The sequence below is a fragment of the Ziziphus jujuba genome, chromosome 9, assembly GCF_031755915.1.
Source record: "Ziziphus jujuba cultivar Dongzao chromosome 9, ASM3175591v1".
NCBI lineage: Eukaryota > Viridiplantae > Streptophyta > Magnoliopsida > Rosales > Rhamnaceae > Ziziphus > Ziziphus jujuba.
This window is the reverse complement of record NC_083387.1, coordinates 11,585,652-11,602,412: the sequence shown is the minus strand read 5'-3', so window position 1 is coordinate 11,602,412 and position 16,761 is coordinate 11,585,652. Positions and strand designations below refer to the sequence as shown.

Here is a 16,761-nt window from a genome sequence, read left to right as displayed (position 1 = left end):
GATATAGGAGTGACTTTAAGAAGGAAAATGATATAGAAGTGACCATAACCATTTCTTTCAAAATTGCAATCGTTGAGAGGGTAAAATCAACTCATATCAATTATGGAATATTTAAAAAATACACTTTTCTCAAATCGGTGCTTACAAACTTCTTAGGATCCATTTTTAGAATCTGACATAGGTTTACCTTCATGTCTAATAATGCATCTGCATTATTCTCTCTCAACAAATGGTCCTGCATCAATTGCTTAATCAGATAAAGGTTGTATGAGGCAATAACAGCAATACAAATAGTGATCCTTACATTCATGATGGCAGTTAGCCAAAATGCCCCTATAGCTCAGTGGTAGAGCGTCAGTCTTGTAAACTGAAGGTCTGTAGTTCGATCCTGCATGGGGGCATTCTCCTTAACCATTTTTTCAAAGATTTTTTGATATTTGTATAGGATCAAGTGCTGCGGTGATGTAGAAATGTGCTCTTCTTGAATTGTTCGGTCAGATAAAAAAAAAAAAAAGGAAAAAGAAAAAAAGAAGTTTAATTTGAAAAATGGAGTTTCATCTAACATTTGGCATTGGACTGCTGAGTTGAATTCGGACATTTTTAATTTAAAATTTGTATTAAGAGCAATAACCAATTTCAGAACCAAAAAACAAAAAAGTGAAAAATGGGATTTCTAATATTAAACTTCAGAAATTAAAAAAAAAAAAAATAGAGTTTCATCCAACACTTGGTATTGGATTGCTGAGTTAAATTCTGACATTTTAATTAAAATTTGTATTAAGAGCAATAACCAATTTAAAAAAAAAAAAAAAAAGTAAAAAACAGAGAATTTCTGGCAAATGTTTTATGTACTGCAAAAAGACAGACAACTGAAAAGCACTTGATGAATAAAATAAGCTTCTACAGCTGGAGAGAAAAAAAGATGATACACCAAACATCCAATTCCTAATCCCCATTGTATAGCTAGCTTCTGTTCTGCCACATCCAAAGCTACGTTTTGCCTGCCAAATAGCAATTGTACATGAACTTGATTATGAGGCAACAATTTCAAGCACTCCCGGAGTACCCAAGACTCACAATTCCTGCATATCATTTCACTTTCCCTCTCTCTTTCCTTTTCTTTTTCTTCTCCTTCTCTCCCACCTGTGAACCCTTCTCTTTTGCACAAAAAAAATACCAGTGTCAGAAACCAGATCTTCAATCTTTCAATAATGGCCAAATGGAATCACAGGTTCAAGTCATTCATTCACAAAATGGCAAAGTAGAATAACCAAATGAACCCCAAATGACTTTTTTTTTTAAATTAAAAAAAATTTCCAATGATAAACTCATTTTTTAGATTTAACTTATTATAAAATTTGGATTTTTCATTTCTGGGTAAAAATCACTATCAATCCTAGTAATGAGAACCAACTATAATGATGGAAACAAACATATGCCAAAAGTTGTTCATGTTCATGGGCCCAGATTTTGTAACAAGCTGCTGAAGAGAAAGAGTAAAAAAGAGCAATCTTTGCAATTTTCGTTGATGAAAGGAGTTCATAATTTCATCTTTTGGTGGTTTCAGAAAAAAAAAATCTTCTGCCAGAGATTTGTTTGGTGCGGAAGAGGAGAAGAGGAAGAGAAGAGAGAGGTAAGAGAAAGAGCCGGTTATGAGAGAGGTGAGAGAGGGCTGATGTGTTATATCACATGAAAAAAATAATCCACATGGCACGAAATGACATGCAGGAGTTTTGAATGCTAAGTACCCCGAGATTACTTGAAATTTTTCCGACTATGAGAATTCCAAAAACTCCAAACACAAATTCTTATTGCTTTTCTAAATATTCACTTAAAAAAAAAAAACCATTAATTTTTATACTTTGCATCATTGGTTTTCTCCATTTATTTGCACTAATTGTTAGGAAACCCCTAATGCAAACTACTTTTAATTCATTTTTCCCAAGTGGTTTTTCCTATAATTCAAACTTTGTAGTGCCTATAGGCCATATATATAGACATATAAATTAAAATATTAACCAAAATGAAAACAGCATCATATAAATTTCTAAGTAGAAATGAATTACTTGGTCTTCTTCGTTTTGCTCTCCTTCCCGACGGTGTGACATCCAAATCTTTTTCTTCTTCTTCTTCTTCTCCTTCTCTCTCTTTCTCGTCTTTAGTGTCGTATGCTCTAGTAATATATACCTAAAAACCAACAAAAATAAAATGAGAATGTAAGCTAAACAAGTTCAATATCGATAATCCCATAACAAAATGCAAAATTGAAGCAAGATCAGTCTTATAATTCATCTATATATATATATATATATATATTCCAAACTCTTTTAATAGCCAAAGTAATTAACTATCCAAGCCTATGCTTCCGAGGACAGCCAAGTGATAAAGTCACAGTTTTCTTGACAATGATCTAAAGTTCGAATCCCTGATTCCAGTATAAAAAAAATAGAAGAAGAAGAAGAAGAAGAAGAAGAAGAAGAAGAAGAAGATTAACCAAGCATTTAGAGCAAACAGGAAAAGAGAATGAAAAAGACATAGATGACCTTAAATTGTGTTGGCCTGACCAAGTGGAAGACTAATGCATCCCCATCAACCAGCTGGTGCTCAATGGAAAAACCTCTCCATCCACCACTAAGACCAGTTTTATCTGCAAGGTATTTTGTTTGGAACTCATTTTCATCCTCATCCACCAAACTTATCATTTCATTACAATGAGGCAGGTGCGTTTTACAAAATTGCACCGGCAGACCCTGTTGGAAAATGCTCAAATCCAAATTACCCTTCAATCTCCATCATAGTCTCGAACTATATTTTGGTTTGCTAAATGGTTAGGCTACTTACCAGCCAAAAGCCTCCAGTGACATGTGATTGGAACATGGGCTTCACAAAACTTGGCCAGTCTGAGTCTAATCCAGATTGAATTTGCTCTGCTCTGTCAATTGCATATTGTCTTACTTCATCTGAAGCATATTGTCGATTCAGCAAATCTCTTCTTTGATAGCTCCTGTATAATTTAACATGTACCAAGCAGGAGATATATAAACAACCAGCATGCAATATAATTACCAAATCTAAAACGCTAGGGTTGTTTTATAATGTTTATGTTTTTGGTTTTTTTTTCTCGTTAATTGTGTGGAATTTACGTTAATGTTAGTTGGTGCATGTTAAAATTGGTTTGGCACCTCAAATAACTATAAACTTGAAAGGAAAAAATAAACATAAACATTATCAAACTGTTTTTAACTTTTTTTTTTTTTTTCCTTCTCTTAAACTTGTAATTAATTTAGATATGCCTAACAAACCCTAATTAACATTAACTATCACTGAGTAATATTTGGAGTAAGCAAACTCTACACAACTAAGTAGAAAAAAAACAGAAAGAACTATATATCAAGTGCCCTTAAAGAACTGATTATTATATCAGATTACACATACCAACCTTCTTAGCCTGCCCAAGGGTTCCAGCGGAACCTGCCATAAAGAATGTCAAGAGTTGATTATCAATCTAATATGCAATACTATAAACGTGCCTCCCTATAGAGTCCCACATAACCATAGATGAAGGGCTTTTTTTTCCCTTTTATTTCTTTTATTTTTATTTTTTTAAATAAGATAAACAGATAAAGTCACAAATATATTTCTTGAACCATAAAACTCAAAAGTAAAAAATCTTAACTTACGCAGACTAGCACAAAAATGACAAACCTATAAAGAATTGTGCTTTGTAATTTGGAGTACAAAAGAAAGAAATCCTTTTTTTACGTGGTGGATTTTGTTTTGTTTTTATTTTTTTATTTTTTATTTTTTTATTTTTAAGTTTTTTCTCCCAACCAACAAAAAATGTATAAAAATTCGTAAGAGGGAGAGAGAGAGAGAGAGAGAGAGAGAGAGAGAGAGAGAGAGAACTGACTTCCTTGTAAGAGCTAGGAGGTTTGTCTGCAACTCTGCTGGATCTTCTGAGTGGCACTGAAGAAGGTTCCACTGGCAGACAAGGTTTGGGCTTTATCCGCTTCACCTATATTCCAACAAACAAAAACCCGATAACCCATTATGCGAAACAGAGACTAATATTTATATAAGGAGGAAAAAAAAAAAAAAAAAAAAAGCGCCCACCGGAGATGACTTTGGACTCGAAGTTTTCAGAGACTGAGCAAGCTTGCTTAAGTTAAGCTCCTCCATTCTTTTCTTGTTCTCTTCCAGTCTCTGTCTCCTACATTCCTCGTACGTTAACTTGGATTCCACCATTGTTTTCTGTCCTTCCAAAATCTCTTTTCTGCAAAGAGCTAAGAAAAAGCAGAGAGTGAGAAAGAGACTGAATGGAAAAAGCTGACCGTTGCTCTGTGGTGTATGGACTTCACTCTTTGTTCATTAAATTTATTTATTTATTTTCTGTCATGTCCATCTGGTCAGAATTGAGCGCCAACTTTACCAAGTTTAAACTTCCAACTTTGAATTTAAAAACGTGCTACCCATTAGTCCATTAGACCTGGGTCATCATTATATGTTTTTAAAATATATTTTAGTACATATATGTGTGTGTACGTATATATATATACGTATATATATATATATACATACATATATATATATATATATATATTCTTTTTTTTCTAATTCTTGGATAGTGGATATAATATTTGTTTTTGGTGCTAAAAAATGTTTACCACTTTACTAGAAAAGCTTAAAAGAAAATGAAAGCGTAGCAGCAATAATTCAATTTCTACTACTTTATATTATATATAATAATTCATAAGTTGCAGCAATAATTCAAATTCTACTACTTTATATTATATATAATCATTCATAAGTTGCTCAATAACTTTGCAAGTAAGTGTTTGTTCTATACAAAATACAACAACTTTGATATTAGTGGAACTCCACAAAAGATCTACATGGCTATATCTATCCTGTAAAGGAAAAAATTTGAAAATACTCCCAAGAGTTTATACCCCACCTTCACAATGAATACAGACTCTCTCGTAGTACTATAAATTTGCTTCTCATAAGATTAGCACAAAAAGTTAACTTCTTCACCATTTAATAGTAACCATACTATTGCTAAGTTCCTTGTCCTGGAAAGTCGAAGTTCCACAAACAAAAAGCTGGAAGAATGAAATTCTGTCATTCACCAAGGAGCACTGGCAACTTCCTGGAATATAAGCTCAATCTTGGTATCCAGTCTATTCATTGTCTGTTTTGCAACCAAAAGCTTAGCCTCCAGATTTCTCAATTCTGCTTCTGCACGATCTCGTTCGAGTTTAGCTTCTTTAAAACTCTTCGATTTCGAAGCTATATTTAGAAGCTGGTCTAGCCGAGCACGTAAGAAACTCACTCATACCCAGAACCTCGAAGCATTTCAGAGTCTTATCCCACACGATGAAATCATCCTTTGAGGTGGTAATCTTGCTGGATCTAATGGCGTCTGCAATGTTCATAGTCTCCAGAATTATTCCAGCTGCCAGTTTACAGTTGAGACCCTCGAGAAGATACTCGTGAAGAAATGTTTTCTGACTGCAACAAAGCTCGTAGTACTTGGCCTTGAGGTATTTGGAAATCTCGGAGTCTATAATCAAACCATTCACAAGAACATTGAAATCCTTGAAGCTTCTCACTTGGCAACTAACAACCGAATCTGAAAGCCTAATTCCATCCAAAACTTCTGAAATGATATCTGTGTTTTCATTATCAGACTGGTCTAAAATCTCCCCTTCAGGATTGTCATATGAAAGAGACTTTAGACCACCCACAGTTTCCTTCTGACATGCATCAGTGTCATCTGCATGTTTTATGTCAGTGGCTGGATACAAGAGAATAGCAGAAGGTAAATTTATAGACAGTGGACCCATTTACAGTTGATTACAGAGAGATGCAACAAAACGAAATTTGAAACAACTTAGCAATATCCATTCGATCCACACAGGCTTCTAATTTGAGAAGGCCAAGAGCGCAATCCATTTCATCTGAACACTTAAGTCTAACAATGTACACCTAAAAAGGCAAGCAGGAAAAGAAAGCAACTTCATCAAACGCATGCAGGTGTTATAGCTTCATGTAAACATCTAAAATTTGTTACCAACAATACTTGTGCCAAGACACCCTGAAGAAGGAGACTCATCAAGGAATTCTTCGCCAGGGAGAATGTCCCAGTAAACTGATGATCAGACCACAACAAACACTAACAATAAAAATATAAGCAACAGGTAGTCAAACTAAATTTGTCTCTAAGCTAAACTACTTTCTATTCGTTAAGTTGCCACTAATCTTAAAAGCTTAAGCTTATAAAATGTGAGTGCGACTGTGTATATATCAAGCATAATACTTTTCAACCAATTACCGCTTCCGACGCTCTTTCTTTCTTAAATCACAGGTCAGGCATCTTTATTGCCACCAATGTCAATGTATCTCTCATTAAGGAAGATTATGGGTTTCAAATTTTCATTTGCAAAGCTAGATAATGGAACTAAAATCCTATATTAAATTCTTCGATTGCAATGAAACAACATTATAACAATTAAATTGTGAAAGAAACATAACAGCATATATATTAAACAAAAATTACCTTAAATTTGGAAGGAGTGACTAAATGGAAAACTAACACATCTCCCTCTAGCAATTTGTCAGCAATTGAAAATCCTCTCCATCCTCCACTCAATCCCACCTTCTCCAAAAGATACTTTGTCTCATATACCTCCTTATTTTCATCCTCCAGAGTAATCATCATATCATTATTTGGCAAATGCAAATGGCAGAATTTTTTAGGAAGACCCTGGCAAGAAAAATGTTAAAGTACTTACAAATACATCTAGGTTGCCTTGGAGGAGGGGGAAAAAAAAACAAAAGAGCAAGTATGCTGGAAAAGTGAGCCTTACCAGCCAAAATCCTCCTGTAACATGTGAAGGAAGCATAGTTTTAACTAAACTAGGGAAGTCGGGAGCTAGATTCGCTTGAACCTCCTTTGCTTGTTCCAACACAGAAGCCCGAGCTCCGGCATTGTGACATGTGCTTTCTGCAGTGGCCCTCTTTCGCTTGTTGCTATATGGTCAAAAGGTTGAGGCTCCAGTGTTACAAGACAATTGAATCTTTAATGAGTTCAAGAGCAGATTAAATAACAAATTTTGACTCACTTTTCAGACTTCACTGGGCGATCACTGACTGCCTGTTTATGAAATTTACAAAAGTTTTTCATCAATTCAGTACAAAAATCATCAAAGTTCAATAAAATCGGACAACAAATGAAGAATTCAGGTTATAAAAACAGTTGGCTAGTCCAAGTACAATGCATAAAGCTAACCCATAATGCTTTAGCCTGTGTATTATCATTTTCGCAGTTTCCTTTATTTTGATGTTCCAAAAATGTGTTGTGGCAGTGCAAATTGACAAAAAGAAGGTTCTTTGTTTTCTTTCAACTCAAAAAATAACCCATTTTGAAGATTTCTTTCTCCTACTTTCTTTTCCAACGAAAGAGAACACTCAACACTATAAAACCATTGAAGACCCATCAGTACGAAATCTCTAAAACTTTTACAAAACTGCTACGCAAAACAACCATATATATACAGATACAGAATAATAATAAACATAACAATCAAAAACCAAGCAAAACTTTTATAAATTTCCAAACTGTTAGGTACGAAGCACAATAGGCTCTCACATGGGTTTCTGTTTTTTGGTAAAGACTAGAAAGCTTTTTCCGAAAAAGCTTTTCTACTTTCTGGGGTCGCTTTCCTCGATTGCTCTGTAACGATAGACAAAAAAACCCATTACAGAGATACACAAATATATGAACGAGGACTGAGAAATCAAGTAGAGAGAGGACCTTAAGAGGAGAATCAACCATGGTCATTCTCTGTTCTTGAATAACAGCCATTTGCTTTGCCTCTGTGCTGAGAATTGTGGAGTGGAGGGAGAGAAAAATAATAATTAATAATAAAGAAAAGGAGACCGTTCGATTTAAAATTTGTATTTCTCTTTGTTTAGGCTGTCGATGCAATCTGTACTCCCACTTCACCAGTTCACCAAACATGGAGCTAATTTTCAAAATTACAGAGTAAGGTACAAACTGTACCTATTTTATTTTTATTATTTATTTATTTATTTTTACTTCAAATTCTATTTTTTATTTCTATTATTTTTCTGCCGTTTTTAGGATCTTTATGAACAAGGTGACAACAACTAATTTGCTACGATTAAGAATTTATATTTTCATCTTAAATTTTTAATTTTAAAAAATATATATTAAATGTAGCCCATTAATAATGTTCATAACTATTGCGAAGTGCATTGATAATGATCAACGACGGTGATAAAAGAACAAAATTCTTTACATATTTTATTCTTCCCCCCCGCCCCCCGCCCCCCCCCCCCCCCCCCCCCCCCCCCCCCCAAATTATATATTATATAATACATTTTTTAGAATAATATCAGACTACCAAAAAGTCTAATAAGATAAATAATGAAGTTTGATCATTTAATTGGTTTATATTATGTAATTTTTTTTGTTTGGTTAATATTTTAAAATTTTATTTATTCATATTTAGATTAATTAAATTTTCAACTAATAAATCAATATCTCAACTTTAATAAACACTTATAGACTTCTTGGAGACCTAATATTACTCTTTCTTCTTTTTTTAGTTTTTTTTTATTATTATTTTTCTAATATAAGTGATTTTCAATATATCAAAATATTCAAAAAAATTAATCATTAAATATACGTATTAATATACTACTAATTAACATATTTTATATAAATAATTAAATTTTTAAATAGATAAATGAATAAAAAAATGCTAAAGGTACATCAAATTTAGCCAGATTTCTATTGAGTTTTTTTCATTCGACTGATTAATATTTAATTACATTGTTCTTTCAATCCATACTTAGGTTGTATTGAACCCATTGTAATAAAAAAGAATACTAGTTAAATTAGTTTTATACCAAAAAAAGAAGAGTTAATTACAAAATTAACCCACATATGGTCCATAACATTATTTGAAATACATTATTCTACTAGTACCAGATATAGAGATATATATATATATATATATATTATAATAAAATCCATTTAACAAAAAATATAAGAAATAAATAATGAACACAATCACCACGTTCAATTTCCTTCCAATTTTATAAATGACCTTTTTAATTCAAGACACATTTACTATACATGCTTGTTAGATAACAAATTTCTTTAAGTTACAACAGAAAATCTAGATAATTACCAAGCTTGTCGAGAAATAACTAAAAATATAATGGCCTTGTAATTAGGTTCGAGGTATAAAGGCATAACAGAAACATGGTGATAAAAGAATAAAAAAATAAAATTTGGGCTCCATGCATAAAGGGCATAATAAAGTTCTTCCTTATTTTTCCACATGGAACACCAAACACAGCCAGCTTACAAAATTGTGAGGAAACTTTCCATCCAAAATTTCATTGAAACAAAATTATCAAAATACAGATTAGAAACAATAGTTTATCCGTATACCAACATTACAAACTAGAAAAATAAAAATGAAAAGAAGAAAAGGAAGAAGAAGAAGAAGAAGAAGATACAGTTAGGGAGAAAGAAAAATAAAAAACTTACCCATTTCTCTACCTAATTTACAAGTTACATATTTACAGCCTCATGCACAAGTAGTCCAAGCACCCATCCATTACAGATAATTTCAATATTCACTACCGAAAGACTTACCCATTTTCCCTACTTACTTAGAAGGTATATAGATCTCCAGCCTCATGCATGCGTAGTTGGAGTTCTCATCTCACAAGATAATTGAACTGTTCCTTAGGCAGACTGCAATCTCGAACCAGATTATATGATGCGTATATGTTGCTATCACTGGTTTTTTTTTTAATTATTTACATAATTTTCCTTCATCTGGTGTACCCATGACCTCCCAATCATAAATAGTGGCTTATCAACCGAGCCAATCTCAGTTGACATGCTATCATTGATTGGTCAGCCAATTTTTTCATAGCATCTACGCTATGTAGATCGCCATCCATTATCAATTTATCAACCATAGTTTTGTCATCATAGAGACAGTTAAACTCTTCTAGGAACATATATGCCTTTCTATATACATACAGTCGGTACCCCTCATTCTCTTTGTACACTTCATGCCAGAGTATTGACAGTAAGCACAAGCAATGGCAAATATACTAAATATCCCATCGGAAGTATAGGGGATGCCTTGGGCCTTACCTTCACCACATCGCCATGCCCATGTTACTTATTTTAAACATTGTACAGGCGTTATACTTGCGGACAATCTCTTAGGAACTTGAGCAATTTATGCAACCATAAACAATAGCTTCCCCAAAGACTTAACCATCAGATACTATAATCTTGAGCGACGGAAACACTTAATGCCATGGAGTGGTGAATGCCTACGAGCAGAAGCAACAGGCTGTCCATTCAAAGAGCCACAGAATTTAATGTCCCAACCCTCAACATTCCTAGGAACACAAGCATCAAATAGGAGCTCTCCAAGTACACTATGTGCATTGATGCTTGGGGGGCTAGGCAGGTGAACTGATCTTTCTTTACACTCATCTTGTGGCCCAGGGTCCCTACTATTTTGATACTCTGCCGAACTTGGCAAGTAGAAGTGGTCACTGGGTCCAAGTGCAACTCTTCTGAGGCTCTGGTTCGAGTTAACAGCTGCTTTCTGGAGATTGCAGATTATCTCTGATATCTCGTCATGCTTACCTTCCATACCAGTTCTTTCTTCAAGTTGTTGCATTCTTTGTGCAAAGACCAAGGCTGCCTTCTCAAGCAAAGAAGTAACAGCAGCTTTATATTGGATTGGATAATGCTTATAATGACCTAAAACAACCAAAACACCACTTCAGTTTAAGTTACAAACCACCAGGAATATGGCATTACTAGTACTTTAAAATGTTAAATATTTTTCGCATTGTTGATAAGCAAAAGATTATTATAGTTTTCCCATATTTTAGGAAGACAAACATATCAAGAACACGTGAAAAATTATGATTAACTACTCTCATAAGGAAAGCATAACATTAAATTTCGTGGGGTAGAGACAGCAAGGCATCCATACCAATATTGAGCACCAGCTGACACATATACATAGAATAATCAAATGTAATACAACATTCACCATGGACAATAATGCCATATATACACAAACTATGTAAACAAAGATATGTTAATTCTAAGAGATGACTTTTTTAAAATACTGACAAACCAGGATTATATTATGTTTTAACGGTTTCCTGAGGACAAAAACACAACTTACCTGCTATGAAAGATCACTTTAAACATATATTACCCAATAAGTGGAAGAAATATTAGTAACAGAAAAAAGGAGCATACAATTCTTAAAACAAACCTATATGAGGGGAGCCATTCAATTTCACAACCTTGACATCTCCCCCAAGTTCTCGTAAATGCTGAGTGAAATCGCAGATAACATGATAGGGAGCTAGATCATCTTCTTCAGAGCTGAAAATGAGAAAAGGTGCACCCAAATTCTACAAGGAGAAAACAAGCCTCTATCACCAAGCAATTGAAACAAGCAACTGACAAAATTAGGTGACTAAAGTCTAAATAAAACTTACCACGGATGAGTATAGAGCCTGCCAATACTCAGTGCGTTGGGATTCAAATGTTGTAAGATATAAAGCATCTAGACCAGAAGCAATGCCTTTAGCTACCCAAGAAACAAGTTTTGAGGATCCAGGCACTTTTTGAATAATGGGGTGCAGTGCATATCGGCTTCCCCAATCACTTGTAAAATCAACTGGACCAGAATCATAGATGTTTCCAGATATACAATTCCTGACCAATTGGTATTCACCCTTCACAAAGTAAAGAGAAAATGAGAAATAGAAATAAAGCAGTCGAATCAAATGGCAATGTCAAAAGAAATAACAAACACTAATCATTAGCTTCTAAATCACTAGAGAAAACCCATACCGGATACATACGACCTTCACATGTTCCCTCAATAATCTGCATCAGCATGCAGTAAAGTTATCAGTGTTGCCACAGTAAAGATAAAAGCAATAAACAGACACAGCTTGATAGCTAAGTTCATCATTTCAATAGCTCAGCTCCTGAAAGCGACCTAATCCTTTCTAACATGTCTAAGATATCACTCTTGCCACAGCTGAAAGAAAAACAGCTTGATGGATGACTCCATTAGTTCTAAAGGTCAGTGGACCAGACCTAATTTTTCCAGATATAAGTAGTAGAAAAGAAGACAAAGACCTATTAAAATTTTGACATTAACTTATCTCTACAAAATTTTGAAAATGAAAATGTACCTGAAAAACCTTGTACATACTAGCTTTTGTACCACCAGAAAAAGCCACAAAAAGTATAGGGCATGGCCTAACCCTTAGCTCCTGCAACCCAAAAACAAAAATGACTTCAATTTTAGAAAGCTTGAGCTAAATTATAAGGAATAAGAAAAGCCTAAGTTGCCCACATTCTAAAATATTGCAAATATGGGTTATGGTTATCCAAATTAATATCACAGGATGGATACCTAAACGGTCATTGCTGGATTCAATCTTATCAGAGATTTATTGTATCACTTAAATATTATTAAGGTACTTAAAATGGAAAAGCTAATCATGAAGCTGACCTCAACAAGCTCATTGAGAACAACAAATGCTGATGCCATAGCCTTCTCAGGACAGAATCTGCATACACTTTCATCGTCAGGGAAAACAGTCTTGTTCAATGCAGCAAAGGCATGCTCAAGCTCAAAGTTAAGGATGAATACCAATCTGATAAATCTTAAGAATGTAATTCCCAATCAAGACCCACAGACCACCGTGCAAAAGAAGAATGGATCTTTATATAAAAGTAATTCCCTTCTTAAATTAATCTATTCAAAAAAATAAAATAAAATAAAATAAAATAAATCTGGCAGACAAGAACACATGAAGCCTACTAATAGACAGATCCCTTCAGTGAAACGTGTGATGTATTAACATTAAAAATAAATGGTTAATTGCCAAGTTGCTTTCTTCAGTAGATATATATTCTTTGACAATGAAAGTTAGATTTTTATTTCACACGTAGCATCAACTACCACAGGCATTTAAGCACTCTTTCTCATTTATAGCCATCTTCAAATCCTGAACCCGAAGAATCCACTGCAGAAAATTGTTACTTCTAGTGTGGTCACCATTGACAATTTTCATTATATTGACAGAATGTTTACAAGGACCCTTAACTTATAATTTTCAAATGAATTCATCAATTAGTTGAAACATGGAAGCACTACTCAATTAACCAATGATGGTGACATATACGCTGTTTAACGATCGATCAAACCTAAACATAAAAAAAGCAAGCTAATCATTAATCCTCACTTATCGAACTCTAATTACAGTCCCATGATTTTTATGGTAAGCAAAAGTTCTTTTCTCACAATCTACCACAGCAACTGATTCATTCCCAAAAATTATAATAATCCATTGCAAAAGCCACACCAAGAATCGCATGGCCATCTCTCCAAACCCATCCCAACACCCATAAACTCTAACCAAACCTATATCGTAGCATAACATCACACTTGACTCGCTAATTTAGTTAAGCATATGAATTCTGTAACGCTACAACAATCAAAATGACCAGTCCATGCAAACTGTCCAATATATATGCAAAATTATCGGAATTAACCAAGAAAAGACCAAGCAGCAAGCAAACTCCGTCCAGTAACAGAGTCACAAAATCTTTTTCCACTATTTAGAAGTAAAACATCAGAATTAACCCAATAAAGTAAAGCAAACCCAGTTGAGTAAACAAACCAAAAATAAGAAAATACACAAACAAACAAATAATTAAAATGAAGAAGAAGAAGTGGATGAAACACTAACTGCGAAATTGATAAGGACCAAAAAAAAAGAAAAAAAGAAAAAAAGAAAAAAGAAGTTCTTACGCATTGAGAAAATGGGAATGGCAAACGAGTGAATTCCAACCGAGAGAAGCGTACAAATCGACGTAATTCTTCAAGTGCTTCTCGTGAATCGAAACCCAAGCAAACAAAACAACGATGCCTTTGAAATCGTAGACCTCCTTCCGTCCCCAGTAGATTCCAACACTACCCGACATAGCTTCTGCTCTGTAAACGAAGAATTATAGGGTTTCGATTTTGGGAACACAGATGAAGATTGAAAATTAATAATTTCTATGAGTTTTTTTTTGGGGGATTGTGAAGTTTTTGGGCTGAGGAATGGGAGACGATGGGTAAGAGAGAGAGAGAGAGAATGGTCTAAATTTTCTGAGAACCACCAGAACGCGCGTGTGTATGTGAAAGAAGACATGCTACTGGCACGTGGATTGCGATGGGATCTGTGATGCGGAAAATATGTGGGACCGCCACCTCAGATCTTACGCTTCTCCACCACCTTTAGGATTACTTAAATACTTACTTTGCACCTCTGTGATATTATTGCCGTGGCATCAAACACAATGATATTACAATTATCAAAATATGTTAATTTCTTTTAGAATTTTTTGTAGCAGTGTTTTCGTACTTTTCCAGATTTCTTATAATTAGCATTTCAAAATTCACATTCATCATCTATCCCTTTAAATTTACATTTTTTTTTTATCAATGTTTTTCAATCTCGATTCTTTCTAATTTGGCACGTTAAATGTCATATATAATTTGTGCGTGGTTTGTTAATTCAAATATGCAATCTTCATTTTATTATCATTTTCTTCTTCTATCTTCTTGCTTTATGAAAATGCTCCATCACAACCATTAATAGCTATAAAATTGCTTTTATTCACCAAAAAGAGAAAAAAAATTAAATAAAGTAAGAAAATACCAATTACATAAAATTTGTATTACAAAGTAAAACACTTTGTAAAAACCCACAACAGCTAGAGGAGAGAGAGAGAGAGTAAAAAGAGAAATAAAACCTTGTCCGTACCCCAAAGAAATATCAATTTGTCATCTTATTCATCATCTTCATCACTATCATTTTCAAGTTTAAATTATTTACAAACAACTTTTTTTTTTTAATTTCTTTTTTCTCTCTCAATTTCCTTTTATTCTTCTTATTCTTCTTCTTCCAAGAAGGAAAGAAGAAAGCAACCATGGGAGTTTAAGCAATGGCTGCAGATCCACTTGGTGAAAAAGAAAATATCGTGGATAATCAATTTTATGCTTTTTTTATATTGCTTATTGAACTTGTTTATAATTCTTTTCATTAATTGGGTTTTTCCAATTCAAAATCAATATAAAAATATAAAATCCCTAATATTCCAAATAATAGAGTATAAATACATAAAAGCTTGGCTTTTAATATTCCAAATAATAGAGTATAAATACATAAAAGCTTAGTTTTTTTTTTTTTTTTTTTTTTTTGGTCTTAAATTGCAAGAGGACTACGATTTGGAACCAGCATAGGTTGTAAATTACTTTTGTTGAATTTTTATTTAGTAGAGATGATGAATACCATCAAACAATATTAATTAATTTCTAATGATTTTGTGCAAGCTTGAAGCTTGAAGCTTGAAGCATTTATAATGGAAGAATTCTTGATGCTTGAATGAAGAAAGTTTTGGGTTTTCACATTCCTTTGTAGCGTTAACCTACTGTTGTTAACGGGTTTGCTTTGATTTTGGACGGTACAGGTTAGAATGTATTCTATTTGGAAAAGAGCTCATGAGAATACTGATAAGAATTCGAATCTAGATGGACAACTTTGACTGGAGATTCTAACGGTGGACGAGCAGCGAAGTTGAATGACCAGAGCGATCGTTAGGCCTCTCTGCATCTGCTGATGGTGGTGCTGTGCGACAATTTGACATGGAGCTGGACGCAGAAAACAAATGGCCATCGATGGTGGACTTGTGTAATTGGGCTTGAATTCTGGAAAATACCCATAAAGTTTGATTAAGGGATATTAGCAGCTATACATCTTGAATTTTATTGGAGTTATGATCATAATTATGATGGAGAAAATGCCAATTTAAGTTGCATGGATTCAAAAGGATGTTATTGCATGGAGCAGAATTATAAATTCTCCCGTTTTCATCCATTAAACAATATTTAAGTACTTGAAAAGTATGTTTTAAATTGTCAAGTTCTAAATATTTAATTACCGAGATCTGATTATGAGTTTTTAAAAGGTAATTATCAATTTGAGAGACACATTGTATTCTAAACCTTTTTTCCAAGCATTATGCATCCCAAATTTTCTTTTTCCTTTGCACCGTTGATTTTTCTGCCAAAAATACTTAATAGAATGACCACGTGCTGCGCACATGATCATCAAGCGAGGGTATATTGTGTAAAAAATGATTTGAATGTCATTCTTCTCATATATAGAAAACCACAAGTTAAAAAAAAAAAAAAAATCTAATTTCGAATGCTGTAAATAGACAGAGGATTTAATTTTTTTTCGGGGTTTTCGCTTACCAAATTGAAGATCATATGGGTCTCTAGAATCCAAACCAGTTGGGATATCACAGGGTGAAAAATCTCCTCTTTCAACTTCTTGTTGTTGTTGTTTCCTAAAAAATCACAAGACAAAAAATAAAAAAAGGAAAAAAACAAAAAAAGAAAAAGAAAAATTAGCTTTGGCAACAAAAAAGTTTAGTATTTTGCTGACAACATAAAAGAGAAAAACAAATCAAAAGCTTTTAGAATTTGCCTGTATTTGTCTTGCACTTTGCCTTTCTCTTTGTAAAGCTTAACGAGAACTCTACCATCAGAAACGAAATAAGGGTTTCCTTCATCCAGGATAAGCTTTACTGTTTCT

The 16,761-nt window shown here is 33.6% G+C and overlaps 2 protein-coding genes, 1 non-coding gene and 1 pseudogene across 6 annotated transcripts; 1 reads left to right on the top strand and 3 right to left on the bottom strand.

Moving 5' to 3' along the window:
* Positions 1-68: 68 nt before the first annotated feature.
* On the bottom strand, positions 69-4,377 carry LOC107427047 (B3 domain-containing protein At3g19184). 4 transcript variants are annotated; one of them, XM_048480887.2, is made up of 7 exons: positions 4,114-4,377; positions 3,911-4,015; positions 3,440-3,471; positions 2,842-3,004; positions 2,544-2,750; positions 2,067-2,187; positions 257-1,152 (listed from the first exon to the last, which is right to left on the bottom strand). In XM_048480887.2, the coding sequence occupies exons 1-7, from the start codon at positions 4,243-4,245 to the stop codon at positions 845-847; spliced, it is 1,068 nt and encodes a 355-aa protein (XP_048336844.2). In that variant the 5' UTR covers positions 4,246-4,377; the 3' UTR covers positions 257-844. The 4 variants fall into 4 exon arrangements, with proteins under 4 accessions (XP_060676430.1, XP_060676431.1, XP_048336844.2 ...); XM_048480888.2 differs by having other exon boundaries at positions 955-1,157; positions 4,114-4,371; XM_060820447.1 differs by lacking the exon at positions 4,114-4,377 and having other exon boundaries at positions 69-1,152; positions 3,436-3,471; positions 3,911-4,010.
* On the top strand, positions 330-401 carry TRNAT-UGU (transfer RNA threonine (anticodon UGU)). The gene has a single exon. It is a non-coding gene; the product is annotated as a tRNA-Thr (tRNA).
* Positions 4,378-4,800: 423 nt separating the features above from the next.
* LOC107427045 (B3 domain-containing protein Os01g0234100-like) lies at positions 4,801-8,040 on the bottom strand (annotated as a pseudogene).
* A 1,365-nt stretch (positions 8,041-9,405) lies between these two features.
* On the bottom strand, positions 9,406-14,272 carry LOC107427060 (uncharacterized). The gene is made up of 7 exons (XM_016037393.4): positions 13,926-14,272; positions 12,621-12,678; positions 12,298-12,378; positions 11,948-11,983; positions 11,590-11,829; positions 11,361-11,502; positions 9,406-10,831 (listed from the first exon to the last, which is right to left on the bottom strand). The coding sequence occupies exons 1-7, from the start codon at positions 14,096-14,098 to the stop codon at positions 10,344-10,346; spliced, it is 1,218 nt and encodes a 405-aa protein (XP_015892879.2). The 5' UTR covers positions 14,099-14,272; the 3' UTR covers positions 9,406-10,343.
* Between the last annotated feature and the right edge of the window lie 2,489 nt (positions 14,273-16,761).